Source organism: Brachionichthys hirsutus, chromosome 19, assembly GCF_040956055.1.
Source record: "Brachionichthys hirsutus isolate HB-005 chromosome 19, CSIRO-AGI_Bhir_v1, whole genome shotgun sequence".
Classification (NCBI taxonomy): domain Eukaryota; kingdom Metazoa; phylum Chordata; class Actinopteri; order Lophiiformes; family Brachionichthyidae; genus Brachionichthys; species Brachionichthys hirsutus.
In genome coordinates, this window is record NC_090915.1 from 4,080,709 (window position 1) to 4,097,120 (window position 16,412).

Consider the following 16,412-nt stretch of genomic DNA (forward strand, 5'->3'; position numbering starts at 1 on the left):
CAGCGTTTGTCCAGTTCTAGTGGGTGTTCTCCCACTGGGATCTCCGTGGTATCAGCTGTGTGAGGCCATGATGTAAATAAAAATGACATGGTTTGAAGTGATTTTGTCCCAAATCTACTGGTGCACTTAATTATCAGGGTTAATTTATTTAATACATTTATATAATTAAGAATTACATTTATACATCTTTTCCCCAGAGATGTACTTAACAAGAAAATTAAAATACACACGTGACTTATTTCTTCTCTCAAAGAAATGCCAATCATGTCATTAATAATAAACATTACTAATACGGTTGTTGTTGTTTTTCTTGATATTATTATTAATTATTTGCGTTATTACTTTGTTATTGATTGAGGATTATTATTGTTATCAATGCTGTTATTGTAGCTATTATTCGTGTTGATATTACTATTACCTAATATTGATTGGGTTATTATTATTATGGGCTGCACGGTGATTTATTGGCTGAGGCTGTGCACAAGTCGCCACATATTATTTCCTATCGACAGGGGGAACAGATCTCTACCGCCCCCTCCCGGTGCATCGTGTGAACTGCAGCTCATCTCACACAATGAGCATTGTGAGTGGAGGCGCTGCGTGAACCGGAGCCGTGACGTGGTCTCGAACACGGATGCGCGGATGTTTCTGTGATCCGGATCTGGACCCCATCTTCTCCCTCTGCAGGTGAAACGCTTCCGCATCCTGCGTTAAAGACGTTTCCCACCACCGGCGTCCGAGATGACGACCAGCGGCAGATACCGGAGCCGAGCCCCCCGGTCAGGTACGGCCATCACCGACAAAACCGAAGCTATAGCCGGTTGATTGGTGATCGATTAACGTGTATTCTGATCCACATGTTCTCATTCCTTTCCTTTCCTGCCTGGCTGGCTGGACGGGTGTGGCTCTGTCTCCGAACGGGATGATGTCACAGATGATGGAGAGGTGAGAGCCATGAGCACGTTTACAAAATAAAAGCCTCCAGCTGTGTCTGCAGGAGACAATAATGACCCTTTATTCTGTCAGGTCACGTCAAACTGTCTGTTTTTGTGCCATCACGTGACTTATTGTATACGTTATTTCACATTTATTCATTTTATTTTGCCAATATTATAATTTCCATCAATACTACTTATTAAAAACCAACAGCCTCCTGATTGGCTGATTGGCTGATCCTCATCATGTGACTTCTGGACCGTGAAACCGGCCCTTACAATCTGGTTGACATTCATATCGTTCGTATTTTTGATAGTTATTCTCTTTAACTATATTTCGCTGATGCTGATTTTCTTCAGGATCTCGATCAGGAACTTTATAGGACAAATTTAACAATAAAGTGACTCATTTTCAGACCCAGTCTGATCTCAGGTCAGTCTGGATCAGTATAATAATTTATTTCTGTGATCCTGTTCATTTTAAAACTACCGAATCACCGGAGACAGAACATGAATTGGATCAAGATGTACATGCATAGCTTTAGTTTTTTTTGTTTTTGAGCAATCCTGATGGCAACAAATCAGATACAGGTTGATGGGAAATAAATATATCACATAGGTGAGTGAGGTGAGTATAATCTAATTGAACAAATGCATCCCCAAAAATCTCATGAGTGGTTTCATAGCGGGCGCCTTCACCCTGCTTCTGTGTTCCTGTCGTCTTGGACGTCATGGCTGAGTCGGAGGACAGACGCATCGGCAGTCTGGATGTATTTTTGGGATTCGTGTGTGGGTGGGTGTATCCACAGACGAAATGTCAACACGGAAGCAAAGGAGGAACAAAAGGGAGAACAATCCCACGCCTCCGTGCAAGCGCTCTACACTGGATTTATATTCCAAGAGGAGCTGTTTAGATGAATCGAATGCATGATGGGAAGATAGTCTACTGATAGCCGCCCTCCCTAGGGTGTTATGAATGCAGGGGGGGGGAGGGGCTCAGGGTCTGCACTCAGTCCTTGCCACCATCTCTGCTCAATAAAACATGGAGATGTCCTACTAACACTGTATTGAACCCGCTGCAGTACCTGGGGGGGGCATGTCTGACCCAGATCAGGTGGTGCAGTGGTGCACAATGTGCATTCAGAGTCCAGTCGTATAAGCCTGGTAGCGACTCGCATGTTGAAGCTACAGCGTATGTGTGTTGGGTTTATACAGTCACCGGAGGGGATGATGGTGGGATTAAGATTAAGATAAGAAGGATGCTGAGTCGCTTACTGATCGCACTTTGTGTGTCTCTAGGAAAAAGATTACGTCGGTTTTGCCACGTTGCCGAACCAGCTGCACAGAAAGTCTGTGAAGAAAGGATTCGACTTTACCCTCATGGTGGCAGGTGAGAGAAACGCTAGAGGATGATGATGATGTTACTCTAGTAAACTTTATTTATTTATTTTATTTCTAAATGAATCCTTACATCTCTTTCTGGAACTGAATTATCTGAATTTAAAGTGGTTCTGAAACCATCCATGAGACGTTTAGAAGCGGTAAAACAATTAGCATCTAATACCTACAGTCTGAAGAATAAACTACTTCTAGGCACTGCCCATGATGCTATTAAGAGTCCATTATCGGTCCATTATTGCGACAGATGGATTGATTTTCATATTTTATCATTTTGTTTAAATACGAACATAGTGTCTGTGAAACACTCAGATGATGACGGTCAGAATCCCATCTGTGGGATATTATGTTTTTATCTAGTCTGGAAAGATAAATATGTGATATTTGAGTCAATTCTGCCTCAGACTATTTGCTGTGATCGTCCAACACGGAACTATTTTTTATGGGAAGATATAATTTTTGGCTTTTTAAGGGAGACAATGCATGACGTAATTAAAGTTAAGTCCAAATTCCAGTTGCAACAGAAAAGTGATGAAGTTACAACTATACCAAATTAATATTTTCAATATAATCAATAGTAATTTGTTATTTTTAATTTACAAACATTGTGAAAATATTACATAAAGTTCCTTTCAATCAGGACAGATAATCGAATGATGCAATGTCAGTGATGATGTAATGATTAGTCTGAAGTCTGCAGTATTTAGATTCTGTGGGGAGATTTTGTGCTTAAAGGATCAGGAGCAGCAGAAATATCCATGAATTCTGGACCCTGGTGGTGGTGGTGGTGGTGGCTGATGACGCTGCTGAGATCAAAAAGGGTCATGAAATGACATCTTTCTACTAAAGCCAATGATTAGAGTTCTTGGGGCTGAAACCAGCTAAACCTACTGTTAAATAAATGGGCAAGAAGCTCGGCGTGGTTAAAAATAAACCAGCCAATCAGAGCATGTTCTATCCCTGGGTGTATTCTGTAATACAAAATGCTTTCCTATATTGATTAGATAATGATCAGCTGGTGTGGAATTCGTGAAATAAACTTGGACCGACTGAACTTCTGGTTTGGCTCCGCCCTTCTCAGCTTATATGGACAGTTTGGTTTGACACGTGTTACAAGTTTTTACGAGGAATTTAATCGAATCAAACAATGTGATAAATAATATACTGATAGAGTACTTGAGCAGTGAGGTAGGGGATCTGCACTTTACCCATGACTAGAGGCCTGATGAAGTGTGTGGTCAACAGCTTGTTCCTCACCGATCTTCACAAAGACCGAAAGCTGCTCAATGCAGAGGGTGAGTCGCCAGCCCGGTTCACTGATCTGACTTCACTGAACGCCCCCCCCCCCGTCAGTCAGACTTCAATATTCGAGTCGGTGTTTTTGTCCTCAAGAGCGAATCATCCAGACGGTGGCGATCACGAAGCACACGGTGGACATCGAGGAGAAGGGAGTGAAGCTGAAGCTGACCATCGTCGACACCCCGGGGTTTGGAGACGCCGTCAACAACGCCGAGTGGTGAGTGTTCCTTGGGGATCCGCATCCGGCCGTGGACTTTCTTCCTATGTTTGTTCGTTAGCAGGATCACCTCCGTAGTACTGATCTATTCCTCTAGGTGTGCCGGTTTTTAGGAACCTCTGCATGACTGTGTTTTGCAGCTGGAGGCCAGTCACCGACTACATCGACCAACAGTTTGAACACTACTTCAGAGACGAGAGTGGGCTCAACAGGAAGAACATGCAGGACAACAGGGTTCACTGCTGCCTCTACTTCATTCCTCCGTTTGGACACGGGTAATCCTCCACGCACTACACAAGTGAGTACACGGAGCTTTTAAGTACATACGTGCTTTAAAATGCTCGGTAAACTGCTGTCCTCCTTCAGGCTTCGCCCGGTTGACATCGAGTTCATGAAAGCTCTGCAGGACAGAGTGAACGTGGTTCCTCTCGTTTCCAAGGCTGACTGCCTCACCCCCGCCGAGATTAAGAAACTGAAGGAGAAGGTAAGAAACGTAGGTTAGAGCCTAAATCAGACATGGGCAAACCCAGGCCCGGGGGCCATATGCGGCCCGTTGGTCTTTTTAATCCGGCCCGCCAACTTGTCCAAATTATATCATTAAATATAATTGTATTATAATTAAACCTCATTCATTTGACCTTTTCTCTGTAATGCTACCTGTAAAAGGCCAAATCCTTTAATGCAATAGCTTTGATGTGTCATTTATATTAGCTCACACAAATACTCCATCCATCTGTTCTTGGTCCGGCCCCTCTGTCAAATTTTAGAACCTATTGTGGCCCGCGAGTCAAAAAGTTTGCCCACCCCTGGCCTAAATAATCCGTGGGCAGCAGAACTCTGCGTGATCCGTGATTGTGTGCCTGCCGTCGTTCTAGCTGAGGGAGGAGATCGATAAGTATGGGATCAAGATTTACCAGTTCCCTGACTGCGACTCTGATGAAGACGAAGAGCTCAAACGACAAGATAAAGAACTGAAGGTGAGCGTGATCCTGGTCTGGTGATCGTTATGTCTAAAGCTTAGGACAGCCGAGTGAGGATTAGTTGATTTTGGGTGGCGCAGTGGTGAGTGCTGTTGCCTCACAGCAAGAAGGTCCCAGGTTCAAATACCGACTTGCGACCTTTCTTTGAGGCGTTTCCATGTTCTCCCCGTGTCCGGCTTCCTCCCACCACCAAAAACATGCAACTTAGGTGAATTGGTCATGCTGCATTGCCCATAGGTGTGAGTGTGTGTGTGACCCTGTGACGAACTGGCGGCGTGTCCAGGGTGTAACCCCGCCTGTCGCCCGTCGATAAGCTCCAGCATGATCCGGTAACGGGCAAAGCGGTTTGGAAGATGACGATATGGCATGTTATGATGCAGGAGAGCATTCCGTTTGCAGTGATCGGCAGCAACACCGTGGTCGAAGCCCGAGGTCAGCGAGTGAGAGGGAGGCTGTACCCGTGGGGCGTCGTGGAGGGTAAGAAATCCTCCCCGGCTGTTTTTGAAGTGTTCAACATCTGCCGCCAGTGGACATGATCTCTTCTTCTGCGCAGTGGAGAACCCATCCCACTGCGACTTCGTGAAGCTGAGGACCATACTGATAAGGACCCACATGCACGACCTGAAGGACATCACCGGCGACTGCCACTACGAGAACTACAGAGCTCAGTGTATCCAGACCATGACCAGGTGCGTGAGGTTTCGTGAGGTAACCATCGGGCAACAAAAACGCTTCCCTAAAGACAAGGATGCAGCATTTCTTACTGTTATTTAAAATCAGATGTGCCAACATAGGCAGCTTCACAACACCTGCACACTCTGCCGGTTACACACTAGTGACATCGTCACATTTTCATCCACCTGAACCAATGATTGTCTCGATTTAGAGACCCCACCCTCGTGGACATGTGACTTCGCCCCCAGTCGTGACTCAGTATTTATCAGGAGGATGTTTATTATTTCACTGTATGAACCGGGACTGTGTGGAGGTCCTTTTGAGGGTGTAGAAAAACACAGCAGAAACCAGAGGGACAGATCCTCACATCTTTTTGTCTTTGGCGCCCTCTAGTGGTGTCAGAAAGAAAACTGGAGCTAAATGAACTGCAATGGAAATATTCGAGCAATTTTCACTGGAATTGTGCCATTTTAGTGCAAAACAATTCGATATTTACGAGGTTATGGCCACACAATCAAAATCAAAATAAATAAAGGGGGAATTATTTTGTGATTCTCTGCAGGCTGATTTTAATACTGCAGTGAAATAAATAAATCCCTTTTTTTTTGCTGTTGTCATCGCTCATGTTTCAGTAACATGACGGCAGACAAGCGGGTGGAGAGCCCCATCCCGCTGCTGCCGCTGCCCACACCAGATGTGGAGGCAGAGAAACTCATCAAGAAGAAAGATGAAGAAGTAAGTGGAGCAGCTCTGACTCCTCATTACACCCCAGACAGTGAATAATGCATTGCTGCCGGCGTTACATAACGCAGACGCGGATGTGAAATGATGACCTGTTGTGTTGTTACGTAAGCCCTCCCCTCATCCCCTCTGTTCCCTTCTTTTCTCCGTCGTATTATCTCCTCTGCAGCTGAAGAGGATGCAGCAGATGCTTCAGAAGATGCAGCAGCAGATGCATGAGCAGGATCTGTGACCTCTGACCTCTGTTGCGAGACGCAAACCGGAAACAGATCTCACATTACAGAGATTTGACGAAAGCCATTTCTCCGGGTGACGAGGCAGAGAATATGTCTACCGATTCTGCCAGAGAACGACTAGACGAACAAGCATGCTGGGAAATGTAGTGATTTGGGGATCATAGAAAGTTTCTTACGCTTGGATTTTTTTATGCAGTCTTTAGCCGAGTGAATGTCGTTGTTAGGCAATAGATTTGACTTTACCTGGAGATCACAGCTGATGCATTTTGTACCTGAAATCATGCTGCTGTTGTTTTGTTCAGTGTAAATTAAAGGCAGCACAGAGTGGTAGGATGACAACCCGCTCTCCCCCTCCTGATTGTATGGCCTGCTACACGGTATCACAATCCCGTAATAGTTTATGTAATGTGAGTACAGTGACTGTGTTAGGACGATTTTTAAAAATGTGCAGGTATTGATACTGTCCAGAGAAACTGGATCCCTAAAACCTGTTTCTTTATAATATTGGCAATAATCAACCTTGTTTGTATAAAAACTAATTAAACATCTAAAACAAAATAAAATGTTTGCTTTAATCAAAAAAGGTGGATATTTGTTTGTTTGTTGGTTAAAGGATCCGCTGCTACCGATGCTGAGGCTGACAGTGTACTCATTTATTTTTTTTAATGTTGGAGGTTTAAAAGTTTAATGTTAGAGAAAGTCAAGAGGCGTCAAAGTGATTAAAACATATTTAAAGCCGTTTTTAGTGTGAGCTAGTTCCATTTAAAGATAACTCAACAAGGCGGAGGGCGTGGGCGCAGCCACGCCCCGCCCCCAGGCTCCGATTACACTGTGTGTCCTCTGAGTGGGGGGGCAGAAGGGGCTGGAACCCAACCCCGAGCAGGAGGCGGGCATGGAGCCCAGCGAAGCGGCCGACCATGAGAGCCGCTCGTCCCAACAACAGACCAGCCTGTGGAAACAGTTTCAAGCCCGAGCCAAGCCGCTGCTCGGCCCCAAGATGGGCTCCAGAGACCCGGGAGAGAGGCAGGAGCGCGGCTGGATGTTCAGGAGGACCAAGCGGAGGGAGAACGTCGTCCTGGACCGGGTCATCTCCTCGTCGCAGCCCGACTTGCTCTTCTCTTCTCCTGCGGATTTAGAAGCGACGGAGGCTCCGCTCTGCGGCAAAGCGGCCGGGAAGCAGCAGCAGCAGCCCGCCAGCCCGGGGAGGAAGACCGCGGTCGCTTCTCTGGTTCAGTCCCACCGCAAGAGCTCCTCGCTGGGGTCTGCGCGCCTGGACGGGCTCGCCGAGGGACCGAGCGGCAGCGGAGCGGGACGCGGCGCGGCAGCGGCAGAACCGCAGCTGGACGGCCGGGATGAGCGGCCGGTGAGCGTCAAATCCGGTGGAATTAATCCCCGGTATATGTGAATAACGGTTTTACTCTATGGTTGAGGGATGATATCCAAATTTCCAGGCAAGGGGCTTTGCGGTACCTGTAAGTACACGTATGTATACTTATAGGTACCACAGGTACACGCTAAACTTCGAAACAGTATACTGTTTCAAAGTTTAGCTTGTACTTCAAAGTAAAACTGATCAAAGTAATAATACTTATGGCACATAATTCATAGAAGAGACAACTAATACATATTTTATAAAGACAGAATAAAGTTATATTTTAACAGGTACAAGTTAAATAAGTACAATTTTCAAAATATAAGCACTAACTTTTTATTAAAATGTATCAGAACTCTGGATGTAAACAAACACGCAGGTTTACATAAAGTTTTACACCCGAGAAACCCTCAAATCCCCCTTACCGGAGTTTAATATCAACCTGTAGCCATGGAAACGAGACAAATGCATGTAAGTAAACGGTAAAAGCCTTCACTTCCGTATGCGGATGTTGTTTGTAGGAAGTTTTTTGTTCTTTTGTTCTCAAGGAGAATTAAAAAAAAAACTAGAGAACGGAAAAAAGCACGTTTGCGTGTTTCTGCTGATAAACAAACAAACGGTTTACACCCCCCCGTCTGAAGGGCGAGGCGACCTCTGACCCGCCCACACCCCCCCTGAGGAAACTAGACAAAAAAAGATGTTAGCTGTATCGATGCTAGGCTGTTTATTCCTACATTAGCATCTTCGCAGGCTGTTTGTTTACACTGGACAAAACAACAGCAGCAGTTTGTTCGATGTTAGCGCCGTCTCAGTCCCATCAGTCAGACGTTCTCCTCTGGAGGATTAAAGTCAAACCAACGAGGTTCCTCCTCCTCCTCCTCCTCCCGTTTAGCTTTTCCCACACTGGCTCCCCGGGAGAAACGTCCGTCTGCGTCACCGTCTGGAGCCGTCTTTATATCGACCTTCGTCCCCCTCCACCTCGAATCCTGGATCTCCTCCTAAAGAAGGTCCGTCTGGCGGTTCCGGGGTTGTTTGGCTGCGGTTCTTGCGATGGCGCCGGCTCCTTGGCCGTCTCCACGTGCGGACGGCTGCTGTCGGTGAGAATAACTTCCCTGAGATAAACACGGCCGGGTCCGGATGCACGTTTTCAGCTCCGCTCCGTGCTCTTATTGACCTGCGGTTAGCTTCTAGTTTTTTTTTGTCTATTAAACCGCTGGCAAACAGACACCGGGGGGGGGGAAGCGCGACCTCATTGGTGGATCGATGACCCGGAATCCCGGCGGCCTAAAGGGAATGCACGAGTCCAGCCGATGGGATTGTGTGTGACGCTTTTCTCAGCTTCCTGATTGGACCGACGGCTAATCCTGAATAGATTACAGACGGCGTGGGCTCTAACATTTGAACATTTAAATCTTCCAATTCTTCTGCCAAAAAAAAAAAACTCAACTTCATGTCCAGCGGAGACGGGACGAATTTCCAAAAGCCACCTTTCCAGGATTTGAGACATTTCGTTTCACACAGAGTTCATTAAAGAGCACGTTTGATCCAGTTCTTGTTCAAACAGAGGTTTGACTGATCCCGTGACCAACCGAGGGTGGATTTACTTACACAAACTTAACTGAACCTAAAAGCACCGCGCGCCATTTTGACATGCGTGTTTGTGTCGGGATTAAACTAAAACTATTAGCAGAACTTCCGCAGCTTGCAAAGCCGCAGAAGCGTTCAGCCTCAGGAAACCAGTGCGTTTCATAACTGTCTGTCTCTGACGGGACGCTTCTGGAGTTTTCCTTTATGAGGACCGGCAGCGAGCATTTATGGACTCTGAGTCTTTCTTTAATTCCACCAATGAAGGTGAGAGGAGCGTCCAAACTTTACACACTGGAAGTTCACTAAGTAGAACAAAATGTACATTCTAAACAAAAAAAAAGATACTCTTTAGTGCTCAGACCTGCTTTTCTGGGCCTTTCGGGTCTTTGTGTATGAATAGCTCAAGACTTTTAGAGAGGACAAAGAGGGGACTTTCTTGGGGGGGGACTCGTCACAGCGGTTTAAGCTAAACTACTCCGGTTGGACGGGAGGAAGTTACCCTCGTGTAATTTCCTGTTGGTGGTCACCCGTGGGAGGAGTTACCATGGGGGGGTGGGGGGGGGGGTGCAGCTGAGGAAGTGAAGGCTGCGCTTCATTTAAGACGTCTGTGAGTTTGTTTTTCGAGACGACAGCCCCGTCTGGTGACGGTATTCCAAGTCGTGCAGTTTTGTAACGAACGCGTCCGTTCCTCCCGACAGCTCGCGGCTCCTCCCTGCTCCTCAGGAGTCGCCCCCGGGAGATCCACCGGGAGCGCGGGGATGTACAAGCTGGACGTGGAGCTGAAGAGAGGACACCACCTGGCCGTCCGGGACAGGGGAGGTAGGCGTCAAAGCTAGCCTGTCCTGTTCTGGATTTCATCGGTCGCTGAAGACTCGATCTGTCGCGTTAGGCTCCAGCGATCCTTACGTCAAGTTTAAGGTCGCCGGTAAGGACGTGTTCAGGAGCAAAACCGTCCACAAAGACCTCAACCCGGTGTGGAACGAGAAAACCAGCATCGTAGTGGATTGTCTGAGCGAACCTTTGTACGTAAAGGTAAAAGAAACTCGCCCGAGGCAAAGCGTCTCCGCGTCAGATCCTCGTGAAGGTCAGCGGGCGTCTGTCGTTGCAGGTGTTTGACTACGACTTCGCACTTCGCGACGACTTCATGGGCTCGGCTCACCTTTACCTGGAGTCTCTGGAGCAGCAGAGGTCTGTGTGACTGTGAGAATAGAATTGCCTGGACGTTAGCACAGTTAGCATTTCCATGTCCGTTGCCCCCCCCGATCCCGCGGTTGTTGCTCCAGGACCGTACCGGTGACGCTGGAGCTGACGGACGCTCTACACCCCGATCAGGACCTGGGCCGCCTGGAGCTCGCCGTCACCCTGACGCCGAAGCACAGTCCCGTCGAGGAACGCCGAGACTCCACGGTACGTCCGCTGCGGCGCTCTCTCGCCTCTTTAAGCGATTCCAGCTAGCTCCTAAAGTGGATCGTCCAGGCAATTTAATTTAGTTTAACTGGTCACAACTGGGAGAGAACCAGCGAAGAGAGGGGTCCGCTGACTAACCCATTAACCTACTAACTAACTAACTAACTATCTTTAGAAGAACTCTGCGTCGTGTCACTGAAAGGTGGGGGATGCTTCCGGAAGGAGATCCAGGGATTTACTGCCCCGTCATCTTAAAGTGTGATTGGCTGACATCCCATCGAGAGGCGGGACTTCCGCCTGAGAACGCGTGTCATTCATATGTAGCCTATTTTTGGTTAATTTAGGGGGCGCTAGTGGCTTCATAAAGGCTGCGCTTCCCTCACCCTGCAGGATTCCGTTCAATTAATGCATCCTAATGTTTATCCAGACTCTGCTGCTCAGGAGGTCCTGGAAGCGATCTGTAAAGGTAACTTTACCTTCATCATCATCATCATCGTGTGTGTGCCGGAACACCTTTCCATTAACCGTCCTTCACGCCTTCTGGCCCCGTTTCTCGTCGTCGTGACTTCCTGCGGTCATTCCATTCGCTGGCTGTGAACGGGGTGGGGGAGGGGGGGGGGGGGCTCCGGTTCTTCAGACTGCGTCACGCCAGGCTGACGCTAAACGTTCTTATTGTCAATTTATCTCCAGAAGCCAAAACCAACGTCAGTATTGAGAGTTTTGGTTTTAATTACAGGATTTGTGACAATAAATAACGACGTTAAAACGACTTTAGCGGAGACCCCAGGATCTTGATCAATGTGGAATACTTTTAGATTTTAAATCGAGGGTCCTGCATCTTGTCCCGCTTCGACTGGGAGTTCTGGGAGTTCAGCGTTTGCGTCTGTGTGTGAATCGGCAGCAGCAGCAGTCGGTGCGGCTTTCAGAGCGGCGCCGGAAGTCCCAGTTCTGGAGAGGGATCGTCAGCATCGCGCTGATCCAAGGCCGGGACCTGGTTCCCATGGATACCAACGGGCTGAGTGACCCGTACGTCAAGTTCAAGCTGGGACACCAGAAGTATCGCAGCAAGGTGCGTGACCCCCGCGCTCCTTCAAAATAAAAGCATGCTTCCCATAATCTCTGTGTGTGTGTGTGTGTGCGTGCAGACTGTTCCAAAAAGCCTGAGTCCACAGTGGAGGGAACAGTTTGACCTCCATCTGTTTGAGGAGACTGGAGGAGAGGTGGAGATCACAGTGTGGGACAGAGACACCGGAAGGAGGGACGACTTCATCGGACGGTCAGTCGACATTGTTCTATATACATATATATAGAACCTCCTCGGTACGTTGCTACGGGCCCGTTGCGAAGCGTAGAGCCTCCTCGGTACGTTGCTACGGGCCCGTTGTGAAGCGTAGAACCTCCTCGGTACGTTGCTACGGGCCCGTTGTGAAGCGTAGAACCTCCTCGGTACGTTGCTACGGGCCCGTTGTGAAGCGTAGAACCTCCTCGGTACGTTGCTACGGGCCCGTTGTGAAGCGTAGAACCTCCTCGGTACGTTGCTACGGGCCCGTTGTGAAGCGTAGAACCTCCTCGGTACGTTGCTACGGGCCCGTTGTGAAGCGTAGAGCCTCCTCGGTACGTTGCTACGGGCCCGTTGTGAAGCGTAGAGCCTCCTCGGTACGTTGCTACGGGCCCGTTGCGAAGCGTAGAACCTCCTCGGTACGTTGCTACGGGGCCGTTGTGAAGCGTAGAGCCTCCTCGGTACGTTGCTACGGGCCCGTTGCGAAGCGTAGAGCCTCCTCGGTACGTTGCTACGGGCCCGTTGTGAAGCATAGAACCTCCTCGGTACGTTGCTACGGGCCCGTTGTGAAGCATAGAACCTCCTCGGTACGTTGCTACGGGCCCGTTGTGAAGCGTAGAACCTCCTCAGCACCTCCATGCTTCCGCAGCTGCCAGCTGGATCTCTCCACGCTGACGAAGGAGCGGACTCATCACCTGGAGCTGCCGCTGGACGAGTCCCGGGGCTTCCTGGTGCTGCTGGTCACGCTGACCGCCTCGCCTCACGTCTCCATCGCTGACCTGCCCGTCACGCCGCTGGACAACCCGCAGGAGCGCAGGGAGATACTGGAGCGATACGTGAGTGTGTGAGAGTCGCTGCTGCGTCTCTCGCACACACCCCCGCCGGAAAACGGGTTTCCTGTTCTCGTCCTTTCTGCTCCAGAGTTTGGCGAAGTCGTTCTCCAACCTGAAGGACGTTGGCATCGTGCAGGTGAAGGTGATGAGAGCAGAAGGACTCATGGCGGCGGACGTGAACGGTAGTAATATTCATCTCACATCTTGTACTTGTTTTTATACTCCCCTCATGTACTTGTACTTGATGCTGCCTCCACTGTTCTCCAGGTAAGAGCGATCCCTTCTGTGTTTTGGAGCTGAACAACGACAGACTTCAGACTCACACCGTTTATAAGAACCTCAATCCAGAGTGGAACAAAGTGTTCACCTTGTGAGTGACACCAGTCGTCCTCCACCAACACGGCTTCATCCTTCAAAATAAAAGCATCCGAGCGTGCATTCACACTCGTCTGTCTGATCCCTCGTCTTCGTCGTTCCTCCCGTCTCCTCGTCTGCCAGTAACGTGAAGGACATTCACTCGGTGCTGGAGGTGACGGTGCTCGACGAGGACGGGGACCGGAGCGCCGACTTCCTGGGTCGAGTCGCCGTCCCCTTATTGCACGTGAGTACGAGAACACGGTGAATAGAACCGGTTCTACGGTTCTACGCCAGCGATGAGCTTAAGCGTCTCTCCGACAGATCCGTAACGGCGAACAGAAGAGCTACGCGTTGAAAAATAAGGAGCTGAGCGGTCCGACCAAAGGAGTCGTCCACCTGGAGATGGACGTCGTCTACAACGCTGTGAGTCCCGCTGGGGGGGGGGGGGGGGGGGGGTAGACTCGGCATTCCTTTGTGGCATCATCACATTTGAATTCTCCACCGTTGTGGATTTTAGTTTAAAGCTGCTCTGAGGTCCGTCGTCCCCGCGGAGCAGAAATACATGGAGGAGGAGCCGAAAGTCTCCAAGCAGGTACGATGGTCGTCAGTCAGAGACCCCCCCCCGACCCCCCGACCCCCCCGGGGCTTTTAAAGGAGACGCTCTAAGAACAGTTCAGTTTCCTCTTTTGTGTCGTTTGCGTTCCAGTTGCTCCAGCAGAACTTTAACCGCGTGAAGAGGTGCATCATGGTCCTGATCGGCTACGGGACGTACGTCAACAGCTGCTTCGAGTGGGAGTCGACTCAGAGGAGCGTCGCCTCCTTCGTGGTATGAAACGCACGCGCCACGCGCAAGTCTCCTCGCTGCGCCGCCGGCGAGGAAGGCGAACCTCCGTCAGACTTCGCTGAGATTATAAATCCAGAAATTGTCAGATTAAAGATCATTTTAGTTCCAGTCTTGAGATAAACTGCAATTACTTCTCGCCGCGCGGCAGCTGTTCGTGGCGGCCGTGTGGAACTTCGAGCTCTACATGCTGCCGCTGGCTCTGCTGCTGCCGCTGCTCTGGAACTACTTCTTCCGCTCGAGCAAGGAGACGGTGAGGAAGCCGCATCACGGCTGCACAACGTCTGTCCTTCAGACGGGTCACGCCTTTGTTTCCTTTTCTGCTGCAGCCCGCGGAGGAAGCGTTCGAGTGGGACGAGGACGAGGACGACAAGGTGACAGTAGCGCCGCCGTTTAACGACTGGGCTGTGTGTCCATGACTCGCCTTCCTCTTCCTCTTCCTCTTCCTCTCAGGAGGCAGAGCACAAAGGCTTCATGGATAAGCTGTACGCCATCCAGGACGTGTTCATCAGCGTGCAGGGCGCCCTGGACGAGGTGGCGTCGCACGGAGAGAGGGTGAAAAAGTGGGCACCGTTAAGCCTCGTACATGAAACAGAACAGGCCAAAAGTTAAAGATCAAAGCAATGAATTAAACGGCAAAACATCTAAAGAGAGAACAAAGCGGTGAAACGAGGAACAAGCGAACGGAAACACGGAGTAATATGGATGAAACTTCCTGACGGTTTATTCGAGCGCAGATGAAACGTCTCAGTGATGAAGACGAAGGTCCGAACCGTGTGAAGGTGCTGTTTAGGGCATTTCTCACCAGGGGTCAGTAGAGAGCAAACAGTCGCCCGTCTCGCTGTTGCTACCTCCACGTTTACGTCTTTAACCTTGAATGCGAGTCTACGATAAGACGACATGACGAAGGCCGTTTCCTCCTCCTCCTCCTCCTGCAGCGCCGTTAACTGGACCGTGCCCTTCCTCAGCTGGCTGGCCATCGCCGCCTTGAGCGCCGCCGCGGCGCTGCTCTACCTCGTCCCCCTGCGATACATTGCTCTGGCGTGGGGTGAGTCCTGCCCGGCACTCCAGCGGCGTTGAATATTTGCCCTCTAACAGATGTTGTTGTTGTTGTTGTTTTCCCTGCAGGTGTGAATAAATTCACCAAGAAGCTTCGTAATCCTTTCGCCATCAGCAACAACGAGCTCCTTGACTTCCTGTCCAGAGTGCCGTCCGATGTCCAAGTGGTGAGGCGCCGATCTGGATCTGTCTGACGCTGAAATCGCATCACAACATTGTGTGTGTGTGCGTGTGCACGTGTGTGTGTTTGGACAGATGCAGTACCGTGAGCTGAAGGCGGACCCCGGACAGAGTCCCAGTAAACGCAGGAGGACGAACCCCGGCTAGCCGCTCCGTCCCGTAAACACTTTCATCTCTGTTAGTTCTCTTGTGGGCGGCACCTTTATGTGTCAAATGAAAAAAAGAGAATCAGCTGGTTATCGGCGTTACCATAGCGACTTGGTTCTGTTTTTTACTGCGCCATCGATTTCCTTCACATCTTGAGGTTGAAGTGGTATTTAATCAAATTCACATAACAGTGCAACCCAGCCTTGTTCAACGTCTGGAAGGAGATTTACGACACTCTGATGATGTCATAGTGATGTCATCAGAGTCACAAATCAGCTTCTATTATACTGTTTGTAATTTAGGCACTTCTAAGTCCTCCATATCATTAACCACTATTGATATTATTTTGTTATTTTTTTACATTTTAATATTTTATATTGAACATTCCAATTTGATTCATCATCCAACAGCAGATTATTCATTTTAATGTACTTTAAATATGATTTTCGCCTGATTTTCACCATGGACACCAACGTGGACATTTCACGGCCGTGATTTCCTGCATTGTCGTCATTTTTATGTCAAAGTGTTGTTTTGCATGAACTTAAATAATATTGAAGTCCATTTATAAATAAATAAATACTGAATGCGAAGTTCATCAGTTGCTTGTGCACCAAGTCGAGATGTAAAGAGAGAAAAAGGCGCGTTAAATATTTGTTCACTCTTCGACGCCACGGTTGTTTTGCACGATATGTTTCCTGTTGCATCATGGGTATTTGCAGTACCGCCTGAACTGAAAATATATTTCTACACAGATCTCATTGGCTCTGAGTTTGACTTGATTGGTGTTATAAGCTTTAGTTTCAGACAGTTTGACAATTTTATTCATTTTTTTTTTTACAACGCAAATCAGCCATTCTTACTTCACA

At 48.7% G+C, this 16,412-nt stretch overlaps 2 protein-coding genes across 2 annotated transcripts; both read left to right on the forward strand.

Annotated features, from left to right (window-relative positions):
- Positions 1-741: 741 nt before the first annotated feature.
- On the forward strand, positions 742-6,477 carry septin5b (septin 5b). Its single transcript, XM_068753260.1, has 12 exons — positions 742-784; positions 935-945; positions 2,235-2,336; positions 3,565-3,628; positions 3,726-3,849; positions 3,990-4,124; positions 4,216-4,333; positions 4,725-4,826; positions 5,210-5,306; positions 5,383-5,518; positions 6,137-6,239; positions 6,415-6,477. The coding sequence occupies exons 1-12, from the start codon at positions 742-744 to the stop codon at positions 6,475-6,477; spliced, it is 1,098 nt and encodes a 365-aa protein (XP_068609361.1).
- Positions 6,478-7,373: 896 nt separating this feature from the next.
- Positions 7,374-15,543, forward strand: mctp1b (multiple C2 domains, transmembrane 1b). The gene is made up of 21 exons (XM_068753354.1): positions 7,374-7,844; positions 10,139-10,259; positions 10,330-10,472; positions 10,549-10,628; positions 10,724-10,847; positions 11,275-11,313; positions 11,749-11,916; positions 11,993-12,123; positions 12,776-12,962; positions 13,048-13,141; positions 13,227-13,329; positions 13,458-13,560; positions 13,638-13,739; positions 13,834-13,908; positions 14,023-14,142; positions 14,309-14,432; positions 14,500-14,540; positions 14,611-14,720; positions 15,096-15,205; positions 15,286-15,383; positions 15,472-15,543. Exons 1-21 carry the CDS (start codon positions 7,374-7,376, stop codon positions 15,541-15,543), a joined length of 2,616 nt encoding a protein of 871 aa, XP_068609455.1.
- The last annotated feature ends 869 nt before the right edge of the window (positions 15,544-16,412 follow it).